At 51.1% G+C, this 16,812-nt stretch overlaps 1 protein-coding gene across 2 annotated transcripts in view; it reads right to left on the bottom strand.

Moving 5' to 3' along the window:
- Positions 1-666: 666 nt before the first annotated feature.
- LOC139052024 (uncharacterized) overlaps positions 667-16,812 on the bottom strand; it is a 266,591-nt gene continuing 250,445 nt past the window's right edge. The window contains exon 4 of one of the 2 annotated variants that reach the window (XM_070529098.1): positions 667-1,171. In XM_070529098.1, the coding sequence (XP_070385199.1) occupies positions 1,040-1,171 (132 nt within the window). In that variant the 3' untranslated portion in view covers positions 667-1,039. Of the gene's footprint in view, positions 1,172-12,488; positions 12,633-16,812 lie in introns of those variants that run through there. The other variant, XM_070529099.1, reaches the window with a different exon arrangement.

Below are 16,812 nucleotides of genomic sequence, written 5' to 3'. Positions count from 1 at the left end.
ACTTCGGGAGTATGGTCTGTTGCGACATTGCTCGATTTCTATTCGCTTTACTGTCGACAGTCATAGTGAGATGAGTTCTGCCATAATTATTTTTTTCTGTAGTAGTTTTACGCTTCCCATTTCTTGAGTTTTCTTGTAAGCAGATGCATTGACTTGTGGCCCTGGCGGAATCAGAACGGTGTCCTAAGGGCCCGAGACTTCCCTGAACAAGTTGATGCTTACAAAATTGAACGCGCCTAAGTACTCCCGCTACCCCTTCCCCCACGTTTTCATCTCGTGCTACCCTTGATCCGCCCCTGAATAATTGCGGTGTTGTTCACTCGCTGTATTATCGTCTATTAGCAACTTTAAGAAGAGTCTGTTTTCCTCCTCCACGTGGTGAGGGGCCAGTTAAAGTTGAAGTGGAGTTGTAGGTGACTGGGACGGCTTCATGACAACGTCAATGTTGGCATAAGGCCGACGGTTTAACGGAAAGGACAAAGCAAGGCTGCATTTGAGCTTCTAGCACTGTCGCAGTAAAATGCTTGTTTCATCGTCTCGCTTATCTATTGCAGCCGTGATTATTCTGCTATGAATATTTTGAGAAAAATAAGTAGTTGTCACTGTTATAAGGAAGTGCCACCCAAGTAGTATCCCTAATGTTTTATTTCCAACACAGAAAATAGATACACCAAACGTTGCAAATCCCGATCTAGGTACGAAAAGCACCTAGCATGGCCAAGGAACAGAAGACATAAGTTATTGCTGAAGCGAAGATTGCTGCAATAAAAATGCGCTCTTTTATAGAACTTTCCTTCGCGCTTTCGCAGCGCGACCTAAATAACAGGACTAAACACATTATAAACAAGACAACAAGCAAAGTATATATAGACATACACACAATAATGTTTCAGTGTATTCATGCAAAAGAGCATTTAAGAAACATTTTAGACACCTGATCTCTTTTTCATAAATTGGGTGTAAAATTAAAAGCGCTGCCTGTTGTATATTTGGCAAGCTACAAGCGTTATGGCCATGGTTGAATTGTCATTCGACGTATTTAAGCAGAACTTGAAGCCGTGGACTCTAAATCAGTGAATTGCAATGTGACCGGTCGGTCAGCCCTTCCAGTGGCTTGCGTACTAAAGCCGATGGCACCGTGGTGACTTTGAACTCTGTACCTCTTCAGTACCTGTGCAAGGAAAAAAAAGAGAAAAAATGTGCAGCCTAAGCATCTGGTATAGGAAATGTGTACACGCCCGAAAATTCTATCACTTTCAGTCACTGCGTGTTGTTGTCTAGTTTACCTGCGAAGTAAATGAGAGGTTTCTAAAGCAACGCTTTCCTTCACGACTCCTTTGGCTATGCAGCTTAGGTTGTACCGGTGAACATACAGTGTCTACATTTACACAGCGGGAGGCAAGCAAAGTGAGGCAGCACCACCTTTAAAAGCGTCCTGACCACCCCTCAGTGAATATTCTGCTGTGAAGCCCTCTCAGCCAAGTTTTGGAGTCGTGCGCGGCGCGCATATGTTCGCAAGCGAAGTGGCCTGTCCCACCAACACTCCTTTAAACAGAGGCCTCACTCTTATTCGAGCTGCTATAGTTCAGGGAATAGCAGATTACTATACATGCGGCTGCTATTGGCCTAATGCCTGACATCATTCAAGAAGGGTGTTTGAATCGGTGTGCTTGGTATTTCGATAGGAACTACGTACTTCCGGAAGTATGCCTATCATGCCATCGTCTACGAACGCTCGGCCGCGCCCGTCCGCGTAGGAACTTTGGTCACACTGCTTATAAATGTCGTAGCCATCGGGCCACACTAACTTCTGGTATTTTCTGATGCTTAACTAGCTTCTAAAGACGAAAAACTTCAGGTCAGATATGCTTGCCAGCGAGCGTTTACTCCTGACCTCTCCTGGCTTGGCGCCTTAGAAGATCGCTTCGCTTAGAAGACTTCGTGCTCTGATTGATATCGGTGGGTGACGTGACTCAAGGTGCCAACATCTGACGTGCGGGGTCCTCTGCTTCCCGACTTGCACTCCCTCGAGGTGTGTCGCCATCATAGCCGAAGCTCATTACGTTAACAATCCTTTCAACGCGAGCCCGGAGTGCGGCAACCATTACGTAGCCGATGTGCGCACTGCCCATGTACTCGCACGAGTGAACAAGAAGATGAAGTACGTTCGACCCCCAGAAATTGTGTTATTGTCGTAGACATAAGTGCAAAAGAAAATGTGCTACTCTCTGCGAGAATGGCCGCGCGTAGCTATCGACGACCTAATGACGACACGCCGCCATCCCGACGAAGTCTGGAAGCCAAAACTACACCGACGAAAGACGACTTGACGACGCGACGTTCCAACTTCAGTTCAACACGACGCAGCCGTGATCCAACGCCAAGACCTAACTGCAATGCCAGACAAAGAACAACCGACCTCGACGTGCTTCTCGACGGCCACGCAGTCACTGCCTTAGTCGACACAGGGGCCGATTACTCCGTAATGAGTGGACACATCGCCGCCCAGTTAAAGAAAGTGAAGACCGCATGGGAAGGCCCTCAGATTCGCACCGCTGGAGGACACCTCATCACGCCGACTGGGATCTGCACGGCAAGAATAACCATTCATGACCGGACTTACCCTGCCACCTTCGTTATCCTCCAACAGTGTTCACGAGACGTCATTCTCGGTATGGACTTCCTGGACCAACACGGCGCAATCATCAACCTCAAGTCGAAGTCAGTAACGCTGTCGGAAGATAAAGCAATGCCGCCGGAGAGCCCTTGTAGTCACCACGCCTTGAGTGTGCTTGAAGATCAAGTGAGCATCCCGCCTCGCTGCAGCATTGTTATTTCGGTCAGCACCGAAACACCCGCTGACGTAGAAGGCGTCATCGAAGGCGACCAACGTCTACTGCTAGACCGTGAAATTTGCGTCGCAAGAGGGATCGCTCGACTGCATGGAGGGAAAACTGAAGTGTTGCTGACAAACTTCAGCCAGGAGTTCAAGCACATCAACAAGGGCACGACGATCGCGTACATCGAGGAAATTCTGGAAAACAGCAATGCGTTTGTCCTCTCGGATTCCGCCGCATCTACCCCGATGACCATGCCTGCCGAACCTGACTACGACATTAATCCAAGTCTCCCCGTGATTAAGCAACAGCAGCTCAGAAGTCTGCTCCGGCGATACAAAAGCTGCTTTTCGACGTCATCGAGGCTTCGACAAACACCAGTCGCCAAGCATCGCATAATTACCGAGGAGTACGCTCGACCACTTCGCCAGAGCCCTTACCGAGTTTCGCCGCGAGAACGTGAAGCTATAAGAGAACAAGTCGACGAAATGCTGCGCACGACATCATCCAGCCGTCGAAAAGCCCGTGGGCATCCCCTGTTGTCCTGGTGAAGAAAAAGGACGGAACCCTTCGTTTCTGCGTCGATTATTGTCGTCTGAACAAGATCACGAAGAAGGACGTATACCCCCTCCCACGGATAGACGACGCATTGGATCGGCTCTGCAACGCTAAATACTTCTCGTCCATGGATCTCAAGTCTGGCTATTGGCAAATAGAAGTCGACGAAAGAGATCGCGAAAAGACCGCCTTCATCACCCCAGACGGCCTCTACGAGTTCAAGGTTATGCCATTCGGACGGTGCTCGGCGCCTGCAACGTTCCAGAGCGTGATGGAGACGGTTTTAGCAGGATTGAAGTGGCAGACCTGTCTCGTATACTTGGATGACGTCGTCGTCTTCGCCGAAAATTTCGACGTTCACTTTAGGCGGCTGGCAACAGTACTAGGGGCCATCAGGACATCAGGACTTACTCTGAAGCCGGAAAAGTGCCGCTTCGCTTACGAGGAGCTTCTATTTTTAGGCCACGTCATCAGCAAATCTGGAGTCCGCCCCGACCCGCAGAAGACAGCTGCCATAGCAAAGTTCCCACAGCCCATCGACAAGAAGGCAGTGCGTAGATTTCTTGGCATGTGTGCCTACTACAGGCGATTTGACAAGAACTTTTCACGCATCGCTGAGCCGCTGACGCAGCTAACTAAATGTGACGTCGAGTTCAAGTGGGAAACGCCGCAGGCCGAGACATTTCAAGAACTCAAACGACGCATGCAGTCGCCGCCCGTACTTGCGCACTTCGACGAGAACGCCGATACCGAAATCCACACTGACGCCAGTAGCCTAGGCCTCGGCGCCGTCCTGGTCCAGAGAAAAGATGGACATGAGCACGTGATAGCTTACGCTAGCCGGTCGTTGTCAAAAGCGGAAGGCAATTATTCTACAACCGAAAAGGAATGCCTCGCCATCGTTTGGGCTACAGCGAAATTTCGCCCTTACCTACATGGCAGGCCATTCAAAGTCGTCAGCGACCATCACGCCTTGTGTTGGCTAGCGAATTTAAAGGATCCCTCAGGACGGCTAGCACGGTGGAGCCTCAGACTACAAGAATACGACATCACTGTAACATACAAGTCCGGACGAAAACACTCAGACGCCGATTGCCTATCACGCGCACCCATTGACCCGACGCCGCAAGATGACGAGAATGACGACGCCTTCCTTGGTATAATAAGCGCGGAAGACTTCGCCCAACAACAACGAGCGGACCCGGAACTTAAAGGCCTCGTCGATTATTTGGAAGGGCACACCGACGTTGTCCCCAGGGCATTTAAGCGCGGATTATCTTCCTTCACGCTTCAAGACAGTCTACTCGTGAAGAAGAACTTCTCACCAGTCCGCGCCAATTACCTTCTTGTTGTCCCGTCAGGACTTCGTCCAGAAGTATTGCACGCCCTACATGACGATCCGACCACTGGACACCTCGGAGTTTCCCGGACACTATCGAGGATACAAGAAAAGTATTATTGGCCGCGCCTGACCGCCGACGTCACCCGTTATGTCAGAACATGCCGAGACTGTCAGCGACGCAAGACACCGCCGACAAGGCCAGCCGGATTACTACAGCCAATCGAGCCTCCTCGCCGACCATTCCAGCAGATAGGGATGGACTTGCTGGGACCCTTTCCGACGTCAATAACCGGAAATAAGTGGATCGTCGTGGCGACGGACTACCTCACCCGCTTCGCTGAAACAAAAGCGCTGCCGAAATGTAGCGCAGCCGAAGTCGCGAAATTCTTTGTCGAAAACATCCTGCTGCGACATCGCGCCCCAGAAGTCCTCATCACCGACCGAGGAACGGCCTTTACAGCGGAGCTCACCCAAGCCATTCTGAAATATAGTCAGACAAGGCACAGGAGGACAACGGCTTACCACCCGCAGATGAATGGTCTTACGGAGCGGCTGAATAAGACCCTCGCCGACATGCTAGCGATGTACGTCGACGTCGAACACAAGACGTGGGACGCGGTCCTGCCGTATGTCACCTTCGCGTACAACACGGCGGTGCAAGAAACAACATAGATCACGCCGTTTAAGCTGGTTTATGGCAGGAACCCTACGACGACGCTTGACGCCATGCTGCCGCACGTAACTGACGAAGAGAACGTTGACGTCGCTAGCTATCTCCAGCGCGCCGAAGAAGCCCGACAGCTCGCCCGCCTGCGAATCAAGAGCCAGCAGAGGACCGACAGCCGACACTACAACCTCCAACGATGCTTCGTCGAGTACCAGCCCGGCGACCGTGTTTGGGTATGGACCCCGATACGCCGACGAGGACTGAGTGAGAAACTACTGCGACGCTATTTCGGACCCTACAAGGTCATCCGACGTATTGGCGCACTGGACTATCAGGTCGTGCCAGACGGCACTTCGTATTCATAGCGGCGCCGCGCACGACCTGAAGTGGTCCACGTGGTGCGTCTTAAACCGTTTTACGGACGCTAACGAACTTCCCTTATTTTAACGCGATAGCGTTAAGGAGCTCGTGTCGCAGAAAAGCCGGTGTCGTCGGTGTCGGCGTCGGGTGTCGGCGTTGGCGGCGTTGACCGTGAGCGATAAATCACGGCAGGCGCTTCATAAATAAAAAGCAACTTCCAAGATTGGCCCGGTGGGAATCGAACCAGGGTCTTCGGAGTGTGAGGCGAAGACGCTACCACTCAGCCACGAGTTCGATGCTTCCAAGCGGTGCAAACGCGCCTCTAGTGAATGCGGTGTTGCCTTCGAAACGAGCCGTGGAAAGTTATACTGCGGTGTATATCGGTAATTATGAACATGTAACGTACAGAAGTCACAATTACACGAGTTGCGAAGTGCGTTTCCGCTGCATTTCTTCTGCGCTTTCCGCACACGCAGAGCCATCTTGCGGCAAACACAGAAGACCCCCTCCTCTCAATGTACGGCGCTGCCCCGACAGGAGGCGCGCCGCGCGCGCATTGGGACCGCTGCCAGGCGCGTCGCGGGACTCCCTCTCCCCTGACGACGCTTCGCCGTGCTCCCGGTCCTTTCTTTAGATTACTATCTATCTATCTGCCCGTGCCGATCGCGACGTTTGGCTGACGTAGATCGTTTCCCCTCCGAGACACCGAGTTCTTTGGTTCGTTCCGTTCGCTCAGGCGCACGTTTCGTTGCCGCGCCGAACGCTGCGTTGCTCGACGCTCACCGCGTGATAGGTGGGCGCTAAGTCCGATGCGGGGCGCATCGTAAGTGATCGCTGTGCCGTAGCGCATTGTCTTATACCCCTTGGCGGGTCGACGGGAACGCTGTCGCGTCCCACTCTTGAAGGCGAAGCTTAAGCGTCCTCCAATTTATGTTGTTTTCTTTGCTACGAGTGCTTATTTATTACTTTCGTTTGTTTGCAGCATCGGGTCGATGCTCTTTAAGAGGGGGGTAATGACACGTACACTTATCTTTATCGGGCGACCACGTTTGGCCGCCTAACAAATGTTATCGCACAGCGCGGGACGCGCCTGCATGTTTCCGAACCTTCGGGAAAGCTATCGATGCTTCTATGCGCGGTCTGTTGTCGCCCAACCTTGTGTTATCTGATTTCATCGCTTGACGCGAATGGTGTAGAACATTGTAGAAGGCATGCGGGTCCCAACGATTAGTCTGGAACATTCGTCGACTGCTCTATAAAAGCCGACGCGCTTGACCCGCTGCTCAGATTTTCGACGATCGCCGAGCGTGTTCGCCGCTTTCGTTGTGCTATAAGTGTAACCTGTTTTGTGGGCACAGGTTCGCCCAATAAAAGCTAGTTTTGTATTCCACCGTACTGCTTCTTTCTTCACCGTCACTACCACGTGACAATATACCAAGGAAGGACGGTCGACGCAACGCGGACGTCCGGGCCACCTCAAGAATTCCCGCAGTTCTTCAGAGATCCCGATCTTCTTGCAAAGGTGACATCGCTGGTTCGGGGATGATTCCCTCTACGTGCACACGGAGTCACAGTCGCATCTGTCATCTGTTGCGACACCTGACAGCCTGCAACAAAGTGTTGTGGCATGCGGGCCTTCAGCTCAGAGAAGATTCTAGCAACGAGCTCGGAGACCTAAGCGTCTTGATAGTACCAGGCGTTTGCCTCGGATTCCCACATGGCGAATTGTGCACCCACAACGAAGAAACAGCCCTGTCTCTCTTACGATGGCTCCTCAAATGGCACCGATGTATTGTCTCAGTGGCGGCGAATTACGGAGCCGCGAACTCAAGCCAGCTGGTCGAAGCCCTGGAATCCTCGTCGAGTCTCGGGAGGCTCGCCCTATTCGGCAACGCAAGCGATCAACTGGAAGTCTTCGAGCAGTTGGCTGACTCCGGTGACGAATACCTACTCCCAAATGGTTATGCGTGCTCCGCTGAACGAATGATTATTCCCGCCCACTTGCTTGAAAAAAATGGCGCCAGTCTCATCTCACTCGACGTATGGGCGCTGAAATTAAGCGTTGTCATGGCGAAGAAGCTCACCGATGCCCTTCTCAAGAACGACACCATCACGGAACTGTCTCTCGGAGGCTGCTTCTTTGCTTCAGGCCCCCTTGAAGCCGCATCGGTGGGGTTTGCGGAATATTTGGTCAAGGAAAAAGGGACGCTCCGAAAGTTCAATCTTATTGAACACCAGCTCGTGTTCGCAACCGACGCGTTGCAGGCGCTGGCACAAGGCATACGCACTATGACGACTTTGGAAGATCTATTCGTGGAAGGCCAGGCCGCCGGCAAGGACTGCGCGCTGTTCCTGGAAGTCGTAGCCCATAGCCCGTCTCTCCGAAATGTGAGCTTGCTGCTCTCGATAACCGACGAAGACTTCGTTAACCCGCAACCAGTTGAAAACTTCGACGCACTCGGCGTTCCGACTTGGGTGTCAGCGTTGCAGGAAAACCGCACGCTACAGCATTTAGAGATTGGCTTAACATGGTCCACCAGCGAAGACTGCTGCCTCTTGCTCGAAGCACTTGCAAACAACCACCCCCTTCAAAGCTTGACCTTGAAAAACGTTCTGAGCGATGGTGGTCTCCGAGAAGTTTGTCGCAGAATACGGGATGATGGCCTTGACGAAAGGGTGTGTATCGAAAATTAAGCCATTGATCCCGAGGACGTTCTGACGGTTTCTGCTTGTCGTGCAGTGACAGCCGTCATGGTCAGTTCCTATTACTTTCTAGAAGACGTGGCTGCTTTGAGCAACGTGTTTAACGTCATTGCTACTTGCCACCACATAACGTTACTTCGCGTGCTTCTTCATTTCTTCGACAACGACGCGTTCGCATCGTTAGCTGCGTACCTTAGGGGATCAACCTCCATCAAGGCAATAGAGCTACTTATCGCAATTCATGATTCTGAAGACGAAGGGGACGAAATGCATCACGAGGACGACGAGTCTCAACGTCAGTCGCTATCTAACTTGTATGAAGCACTGTCGTCGAATGACAGGATCAGCAAAATCTATCTCGACTCGACAATCGAATTGTGCGACGAAGATTCTCAAGTGCTCACGGTTAACCGTGAAGACTCGCCACTTTTTGCGAATGTCCATGATATGGAGCATCTTTTTGGTAGGGAATATCCAGAATGCTGTTGGACAGAAGCGGAGTGCAGAGAGGACGCGACCTCGCCAAAAAAATTTTAAGATTCCACGACGTCCGCTAACTTCAGGTACCGGACAATGTACAGAGAGCAGTAGTGGTTCAGCTGGTTTAACTGTGGGCTACCGTCTTCCTGGAACTCGCACTCGACCCCTTCCTGGATGACACCTGTCATCCTCATGTACGTATGCAAGTCAGCCTGGCGTAGAACCTGGAGAGCTTTCGTGATCATGGCAACGGCTTTGTCCTTAGTCCCGGTCACATTGTGCAGCACACTCTCTATGAGTACCGGGTGCTCCGAGAGGAGCTCGAAGGGGTGTGCCCATTCTGGGCCGTGATCGCCCATCACGAACCTGCTCGCTCGCTGGACGAGGCCGCAGTTACGCCGTGCGACATCCTGCGCAGCGCACATCTCGTCGTTGTGCTGCAAGCAGAAGGGAATCTCCAGGAGAAGGTTGTAGTTCTCGGCCAATTGCGGCAGAAGACGACCCAGAAATACAGCGGCAGAACTGCCTCTGACGGCTGGGAGAATGAGCTCGTAAAGCTGTCGGTTGTTCAAAGCGGCGTCAGCGAGCACTTGAAAATCTTCGTCGCGCAATTCGATTGTCGAGTCGAGATAGATTGTGCTGATCCTGTCATTCGACGACAGTGCTTCATACAAGTTAGATAGCGACTGACGTTGAGACTCGTCGTCCTCGTGATGCATTTCGGCCCCTTCGTCTTCAGAATCATGAATTGCGATAAGTAGCTCTATTGCCTTGATGAAGGTTGATCCCCTAAGGTACGCAGCTAACGATGCGAACGCGTCGTTGTCGAAGAAATGAAGAAGCACGCGAAGTAACGTTATGTGGTGGCAAGTAGCAATGACGTTAAACACGTTGCTCAAAGCAGCCACGTCTTCTAGAAAGTAATAGGAACTGACCATGACGGCTGTCACTGCACGACAAGCAGAAACCGTCAGAACGTCCTCGGGATCAATGGCATAATTTTCGATACACACCCTTTCGTCAAGGCCACCATCCCGTATTCTGCGACAAACTTCTCGGAGACCACCATCGCTCGGAACGTTTTTCAAGGTCAAGCTTTGAAGGGGGTGGTTGTTTGCAAGTGCTTCGAGCAAGAGGCAGCAGTCTTCGCTGGTGGACCATGTTAAGCCAATCTCTAAATGCTGTAGCGTGCGGTTTTCCTGCAACGCTGACACCCAAGTCGGAACGCCGAGTGCGTCGAAGTTTTCAACTGGTTGCGGGTTAACGAAGTCTTCGTCGGCTATCGAGAGCAGGAAGCTCACATTTCGGAGAGACGGGCTATGGGCTACGACTTCCAGGAACAGCGCGCAGTCCTTGCCGGCGGCCTGGCCTTCCACGAATAGATCTTCCAAAGTCGTCATAGTGCGTATGCCTTGTGCCAGCGCCTGCAACGCGTCGGTTGCGAACACGAGCTGGTGTTCAATAAGATTGAACTTTCGGAGCGTCCCTTTTTCCTTGACCAAATATTCCGCAAACCCCACCGATGCGGCTTCAAGGGGGCCTGAAGCAAAGAAGCAGCCTCCGAGAGACAGTTCCGTGATGGTGTCGTTCTTGAGAAGGGCATCGATGAGCTTCTTCTCCATGACAACGCTTAATTTCAGCGCCCATACGTCCAGTGAGATGAGACTGGCGCCATTTTTTTCAAGCAAGTGGGCGGGAATAATCATTCGTTCAGCGGAGCACGCATAACCATTTGGGAGTAGGTATTCATCACCGGAGTCAGCCAACTGCTCGAAGACTTCCAGTTGATCGCTTGCGTTGCCGAATAGGCCGAGCCTCCCGAGACTCGACGAGGATTCCAGGGCTTCGACTAGCTGGCTTGAGTTCGCGGCTCCGTAATTCGCCGCCACTGAGACAATACATTGGTGCCATTTGAGGAGCCATCGTAAGAGAGACAGGGCTGTTTCTTCGTTGTGGGTGCACAATTCGCCATGTGGGAATCCGAGGCAAACGCCTGGTACTATCAAGACGCTTAGGTCTCCGAGCTCGTTGCTAGAATCTTCTCTGAGGTGAAGGCCCGCATGCCACAACACTTTGTTGCAGGCTGTCAGGTGTCGCAACAGATGACAGATGCGACTGTGACTCCGTGTGCACGTAGAGGGAATCATCCCCGAACCAGCGATGTCACCTTTGCAAGAAGATCGGGATCTCTGAAGAACTGCGGGAATTCTTGAGGTGGCCCGGACGTCCGCGTTGCGTCGACCGTCCTTCCTTGGTATATTGTCACGTGGTAGTGACGGTGAAGAAAGAAGCAGTACGGTGGAATACAAAACTAGCTTTTATTGGGCGAACCTGTGCCCACAAAACAGGCTACACTTATAGCACAACGAAAGCGGCGAACACGCTCGGCGATCGTCGAAAATCTGAGCAGCGGGTCAAGCGCGTCGGCTTTTATAGAGCAGTCGTCGAATGTTCCAGACTAATCGTTGGGACCCGCATGCCTTCTACAATGTTCTACACCATTCGCGTCAAGCGATGAAATCAGATAACACAAGGTTCGGCGACAACAGACCGCGCATAGAAGCATCGATAGCTTTCCCGAAGGTTCGGATACATGCAGGCGCGTCCCGCGCTGTGCGATAACATTTGTTAGGCGGCCAAACGTGGTCGCCCGATAAAGATACGTATACGTGTCAATATGCATTTGCTGTGGCCGCTTCAATTTGCGCCGCCAGTTTACACCCCTCCGCTGACAGTGAATTTGAACCGAAGATAAAGGCATGCGGTTAAGTTGTTGATACGTAATCCAATTTAGTAGGATCACGATCTCAGCAGCTATAGTGACACTCGAGTCATCCTTTGGGTGTTTCATTGGCTGTCATGTGACTACCCACCTGCAGCATCTATACGCGACAATGACTGTCGTTGATTTACGAGTTGTGGCAACCGAACGATTGTACAAAAAGGTACGTTGCTCGCATATTGTTCGGTAACAGTGAATTTATGCATTCAGGACACCGTTTAAGGCATACTAACCGCCATTGTGTGAATTAAGGTGCACAGTATTCTACGTTAGTAAAGTAGTAGTAGTAAATAGTAAAGGATCAAAATGTAAAACGAAAAAAAATGAAGTTTATCAATTTAGAGAGATAAATCGCTGCGCTCTTGACGAAAATCTTAGCGGTGTATATCACAAGTGAACGGCTACAGTGCTGACGAGGCATTTTTGTGGATCCCGTGGCATCGGTGCAGTGTTAGCGGAGAGAATTTGGAGTGGCGCCCTCTCGCGAGTGACGTCACGGCCAGGACACCGCTCAATCCGACGGCTGCCGCGTGCGCTCGTTCCCTTCCTATATATTTGGTGTTTGGGCGACTCGATCAGTACTAATTGAAGGATTTGTCGGCTTCTTTCTCCTATCATGTCTGTACCACAGAACTCCTTCTTCAAAAGCGCATGAGTCGAGAAAATTTGCGGATTGGATATGGCAATTTGGATTGGATTGGAGCCAACTTTATTTATGCCTGCAGTTGGGCGCTCGCGCGCCCCAACGAGGGCCTACGTCATCCTCGAAGTCGCCGTTACTCGGCGCGGGTTTCCACTCGCCGTTGCCGTGTCGCTGGGTCCGTGCCTTTCAAGCGCCTCGAGGACCTGCTGGACGGCCGAGAGCTGATGGTCCACCTCCATTTACCACTCCTCTGTACATGCCTGTGTGTAAAAGGAAATCAAGCAACCTTCAACGAGGCCCTAATAACTGAAGTGGAGAAGCTTCGCGTCTCATCGCCAATGCTGGCAAGACAATTTGAAATAATACTACTAGTGTACAGTACTCGCTTTCTTAACCATGCAGGCCGCACCCACATAGACATCCTGACCCGCATTATTTCTTGCTTCTGTATCAGCATCCCCCTTAATAATAGCAATCACCTGTTCTGCCCGGTAGTAAGCGGCCGACACTCCTTTTTATACGTGAAGTTGTAAACAAGCAGTGGCTTCTCAGCATGCGGGAGGTACATAGTTGCAGTTTCGCACACAATATTACTGCTTAAAACTAGGCTTGATAAATACACTTCGGAAAGAAATGTCGCTGTCTATTACACTATGATTATTTTTATTGTAATTTTCTTTTAGTTTAACGGCATATTATATATGCGGTAACAGAAACAATGCATGTCGTTGAGAGTTATGTTGTCTGGCAACCTGGAAAACGCGGCGCGAAAACGCCGCTTTTTTTTTTCGTACGGGTGCTCGCGACTCGCGGCAAACGCCCGCGTTGCCGCGCACGCGCGAGCACCCGCACGACAATAGGGAGCGGCGCATTCGCGTCGCGTTTTCCGGGTTGCCAGACAACATACCTCCCAACGACATGCATTGTCTCTGTTACCGCATATATAATATGCCGTTAAACTTACATGAAGTATGCAGTTCAATTGATGGTCGCATTAAGAGGGGAGGCGCCTGGAGTTGCTCAGACATTTACGAACACCAAATCTAATCAGAGGACTATGATAGGTAAGCTGGTCCATCAGGCGTGTCGGGACTCCACGAAGCAGGAGTTGCTGAAGGATTTGGCTGAGAGATACCTTCCGTTGGAGACCTGGCACGATACAACTGACGTGATTTTGGAATATAGTGGGGCGAAAGTGCAGCTATGGATGAGGAATTTACTGAAAGTGACATAAAGATGGCGCTGCAGAGTCTTAATGGTAGATCGGCATCAGGACCGGATGGCGTTACGAATAAAATGTTATGGAATTTAGACGACGGGTCAATTGAGTTCCTTAGGCGGGAGATCAATTGCCGATGGAAGCAAGGCTCTTTCCCGGAAGAGTGGAAACTTGCAACTACTGTTCTGATACTCAAAACGGGGAAGGCCATAGGGCTTGAAAATCTCAGACCCATTTCCTTGACATCGTGTTTGGGGAAAGTCGCTGAGTATAGGTTAAATAGGTTAACGCGTTATGTAGAAGGCAATGGAGTCTTTCCCCACTCGATGATAGGATTTCGGCCCGGCCTCTCAACTCAGGATGCTATGATCAGGATTAGGCATCAGCTCTTTGACCGGCGGACAAGGGATACTAAGGCGCTAATTGGACTTGATTTGGAAAAAGCTTTCGATAAAATCCGACATTCTTTCATTCTACGGGTGCTATCAGACTTGAAAATGGGGCAGCGGCTTTTCCATTTTGTCAAGGCTTTCCTTATGGATAGAAGGACATGTCTCAGGTTTGGGCAGATAAAGTCGGAGGTCTCTAAATTGGGTTGCTGTGGTACTCCGCAGGGATCCGTACTCTCGCCTATGTTATTCAATCTGGCGATGTCGAAGTTGGCTAATACACTGGACACTGTCCAGGATATTGGCTATTCTATCTATTCTATCTACATTACTATATGTAGTGTGGGTGGTATTGATGGAGAGCTTGAGGCTAGGCTGCAGAAGGTGGTAACGCTTTCGGAGGAGTATCTGGGTCTCGTGGGGCTCAAGTGCTCCACTAAAAAGTAGGAGTTGTTGATCTTCAAATCTAAGAAGCTAGGTCGTAGGCCGAAGGATTGGGTACCGGAAGTTGAGCCTTGCATTAGAATTCATACTAGGGAAGGGTCGGTGATACCCAAAGTCGAAGCAATTAGGGTCATGGGTTTTGTACTTGAACCGAACGGATCGAACATTAGAACCATTCAGCGCATTACCAAGAAGACGGAGGAGGCCATAACACTTATAAGAAGGATCTCTAATAGGCATAGGAGTTTAGGAGAAGAAGGTGCGATGCGCTTAGTTGACGCATTTATGATGTGTCATTCCTCGTATGTGGCAGCTATGCTAAATTGGAATAGGGGGGAGAAAAATAAATTGGAAGCATTAATCAGAAAAGCCGTCAAGGCTGCGCTTGGTCTGCCTATGACTACGTCAAACGATATGTTGATACGACTGGGTTTGCATAATACTTTAGATGAAATTGCCGAGGCTCAGCGTACTACACAGAGGGAGCGTTTGCTAGGTACACCAGGGGGTAGGTATATTTTACAGTCAATTGAAGAATCGGTGGCTGTGTCGCACGATAGGGCGCCCCTACACGAGTTGAACGTGAAATTTAGGGCAAATATCATGGTTCGTCCGTTTTCGCGGAATGTGCACCCCGTGCACAGTGCAGGGAGGCGGCTCGCGAGAGCTAGGGCTTTGTTGCGAGAGGCAAAGGATCAGGAGGAGGAGTCTGCGTTTATTGATGCCGCATGGATTAATGCTAAAAATGCTTATTCGGTGGTGGTGGTAGATGGCAAAGGGAGCGTTAGAAATGCCGCTTCCATTTATACCAAAGATCCTGGGGTCGCCGAACAGGTGGCTATTGCTCTAGCACTAATTGATTCAAGAACTGTTTTGGTGGTTAGTGACTCGCGATCTGCGATTAAAGCCTTCTTGAGAGGACTTGTTGCGCAACCGGCTAACAGACTGCTGCAGGGTAGGGATATCACTTCGCATACAGTTACTTGGTTCCCTGCGCACATAGGGACGGTGGAGGGAGCCCCGCGTAACCTCAACGAGGTGGCGCACTGGGAGGCACGAGGATTAGTGTGCCGTGTACTCCCTGAAGAGGCTGGATCTCCCGCTCCTGAGTACAGGGACCTACTGTTAACCGACAACGAAATCACCAAGCACTATTACTTAGGGCGCAGGGCATTCCCGCTGCCACATCCTAAATTAAATAGGCCGCAGGCGGTTACATTAAGGGCACATTCACACCGGTGACTTGAGGAGGTCGCGCGACCGCTTGCGACTCGCAATCAAAAAGCGACCGAAGGCGACTGATGTTCACACCGGCAAGCCCGGCTGAGCGCGACCCGCAAGTCACAATCCCGGAGATTATCGTTCTCAGCGAGAACTCTCGGAATCTACGCGGAATTTGAATGCGACGCCGGAGGAGGCCGGATGTAGACACACGAAAGATCACTTCCGGTGCGCCGCTGATTGGTTTATCAGTTTTGCGACCATGGTCGCGCGACTGAAAAATCGCGCAGAGAGCGACTCGACCAAAATGGTCGCTTTTCGAGAAAGGCGACCGTTTGCGACCATTTGCGACTGGTCGCAACGCGACCAACTTGGTCGCGCGGCCTCCTCAAGTCGCCGGTGTGAATGTGCCCTAAGGCTTCTGCAGACACGAACGTACCCTAACCCGGTCATCATGAATAAAATTAATCCGGACTGCGGGGTTTCAGTCTATTGTAGTAAGTGTGGGGGTTTGCTCGATTTAGAACACATGCTTTGGCGCTGCTTGGCGTTGGCCGGTGATGGTTCTCGGGATGAACAGTGGTGGTAGCGGATGCTGCACAGTGAAGTGCTGGCGGACCAACTCAGGGCTGTCCAGAGGGCCCGGTGACGGCAGAGGGGCTCGGCCTCTCTGTCCCGACGTGGGAGCGGCCCGCATCAGTCCCAGACTGATCCCTCAGGTCCTAAATAAAGTTCTTTATACCATACCAAGATATGCAGTCGCCACTTTGTGGGCAACGAGAAAAGCAATTCGGCCAGTCACCCCGCGTATGCGTCTAGTCTTCCCCGCGGCCTACAACAGGCCTCTTCCGCCTGACTCTTCAAATCACATGGAACGGTTTCAAAGGTAAGTGGGCCATTTTTTTATTACCATGTGGATAGAATCGTCGACTGCTGCTGCCGTTGTGCTCTGTACAACTTTCGGTGCGATGCTTCTCGGCGACTCCTGTTTTTCGTCTGCTGCGGTTAGGCGTCACATTTTAGAACTTCAACGGAATTTTTTTCTGGTCTTTCCAAACGTTTAGGTGGCAGAAAAGGAGCCTGAAACCGAGTTCCTGCGCTGCTGGGAGCAACGTTCCAGACATGCAAACCGCATCTGAGGAAATCTTCGACACGAAAAGCGAAAAT

Source organism: Dermacentor albipictus, unplaced genomic scaffold (genome assembly GCF_038994185.2).
Source record: "Dermacentor albipictus isolate Rhodes 1998 colony unplaced genomic scaffold, USDA_Dalb.pri_finalv2 scaffold_17, whole genome shotgun sequence".
NCBI lineage: Eukaryota > Metazoa > Arthropoda > Arachnida > Ixodida > Ixodidae > Dermacentor > Dermacentor albipictus.
Note: the sequence above shows the minus strand (reverse complement) of the source record. Positions and strands in the feature narration are given on the sequence as shown.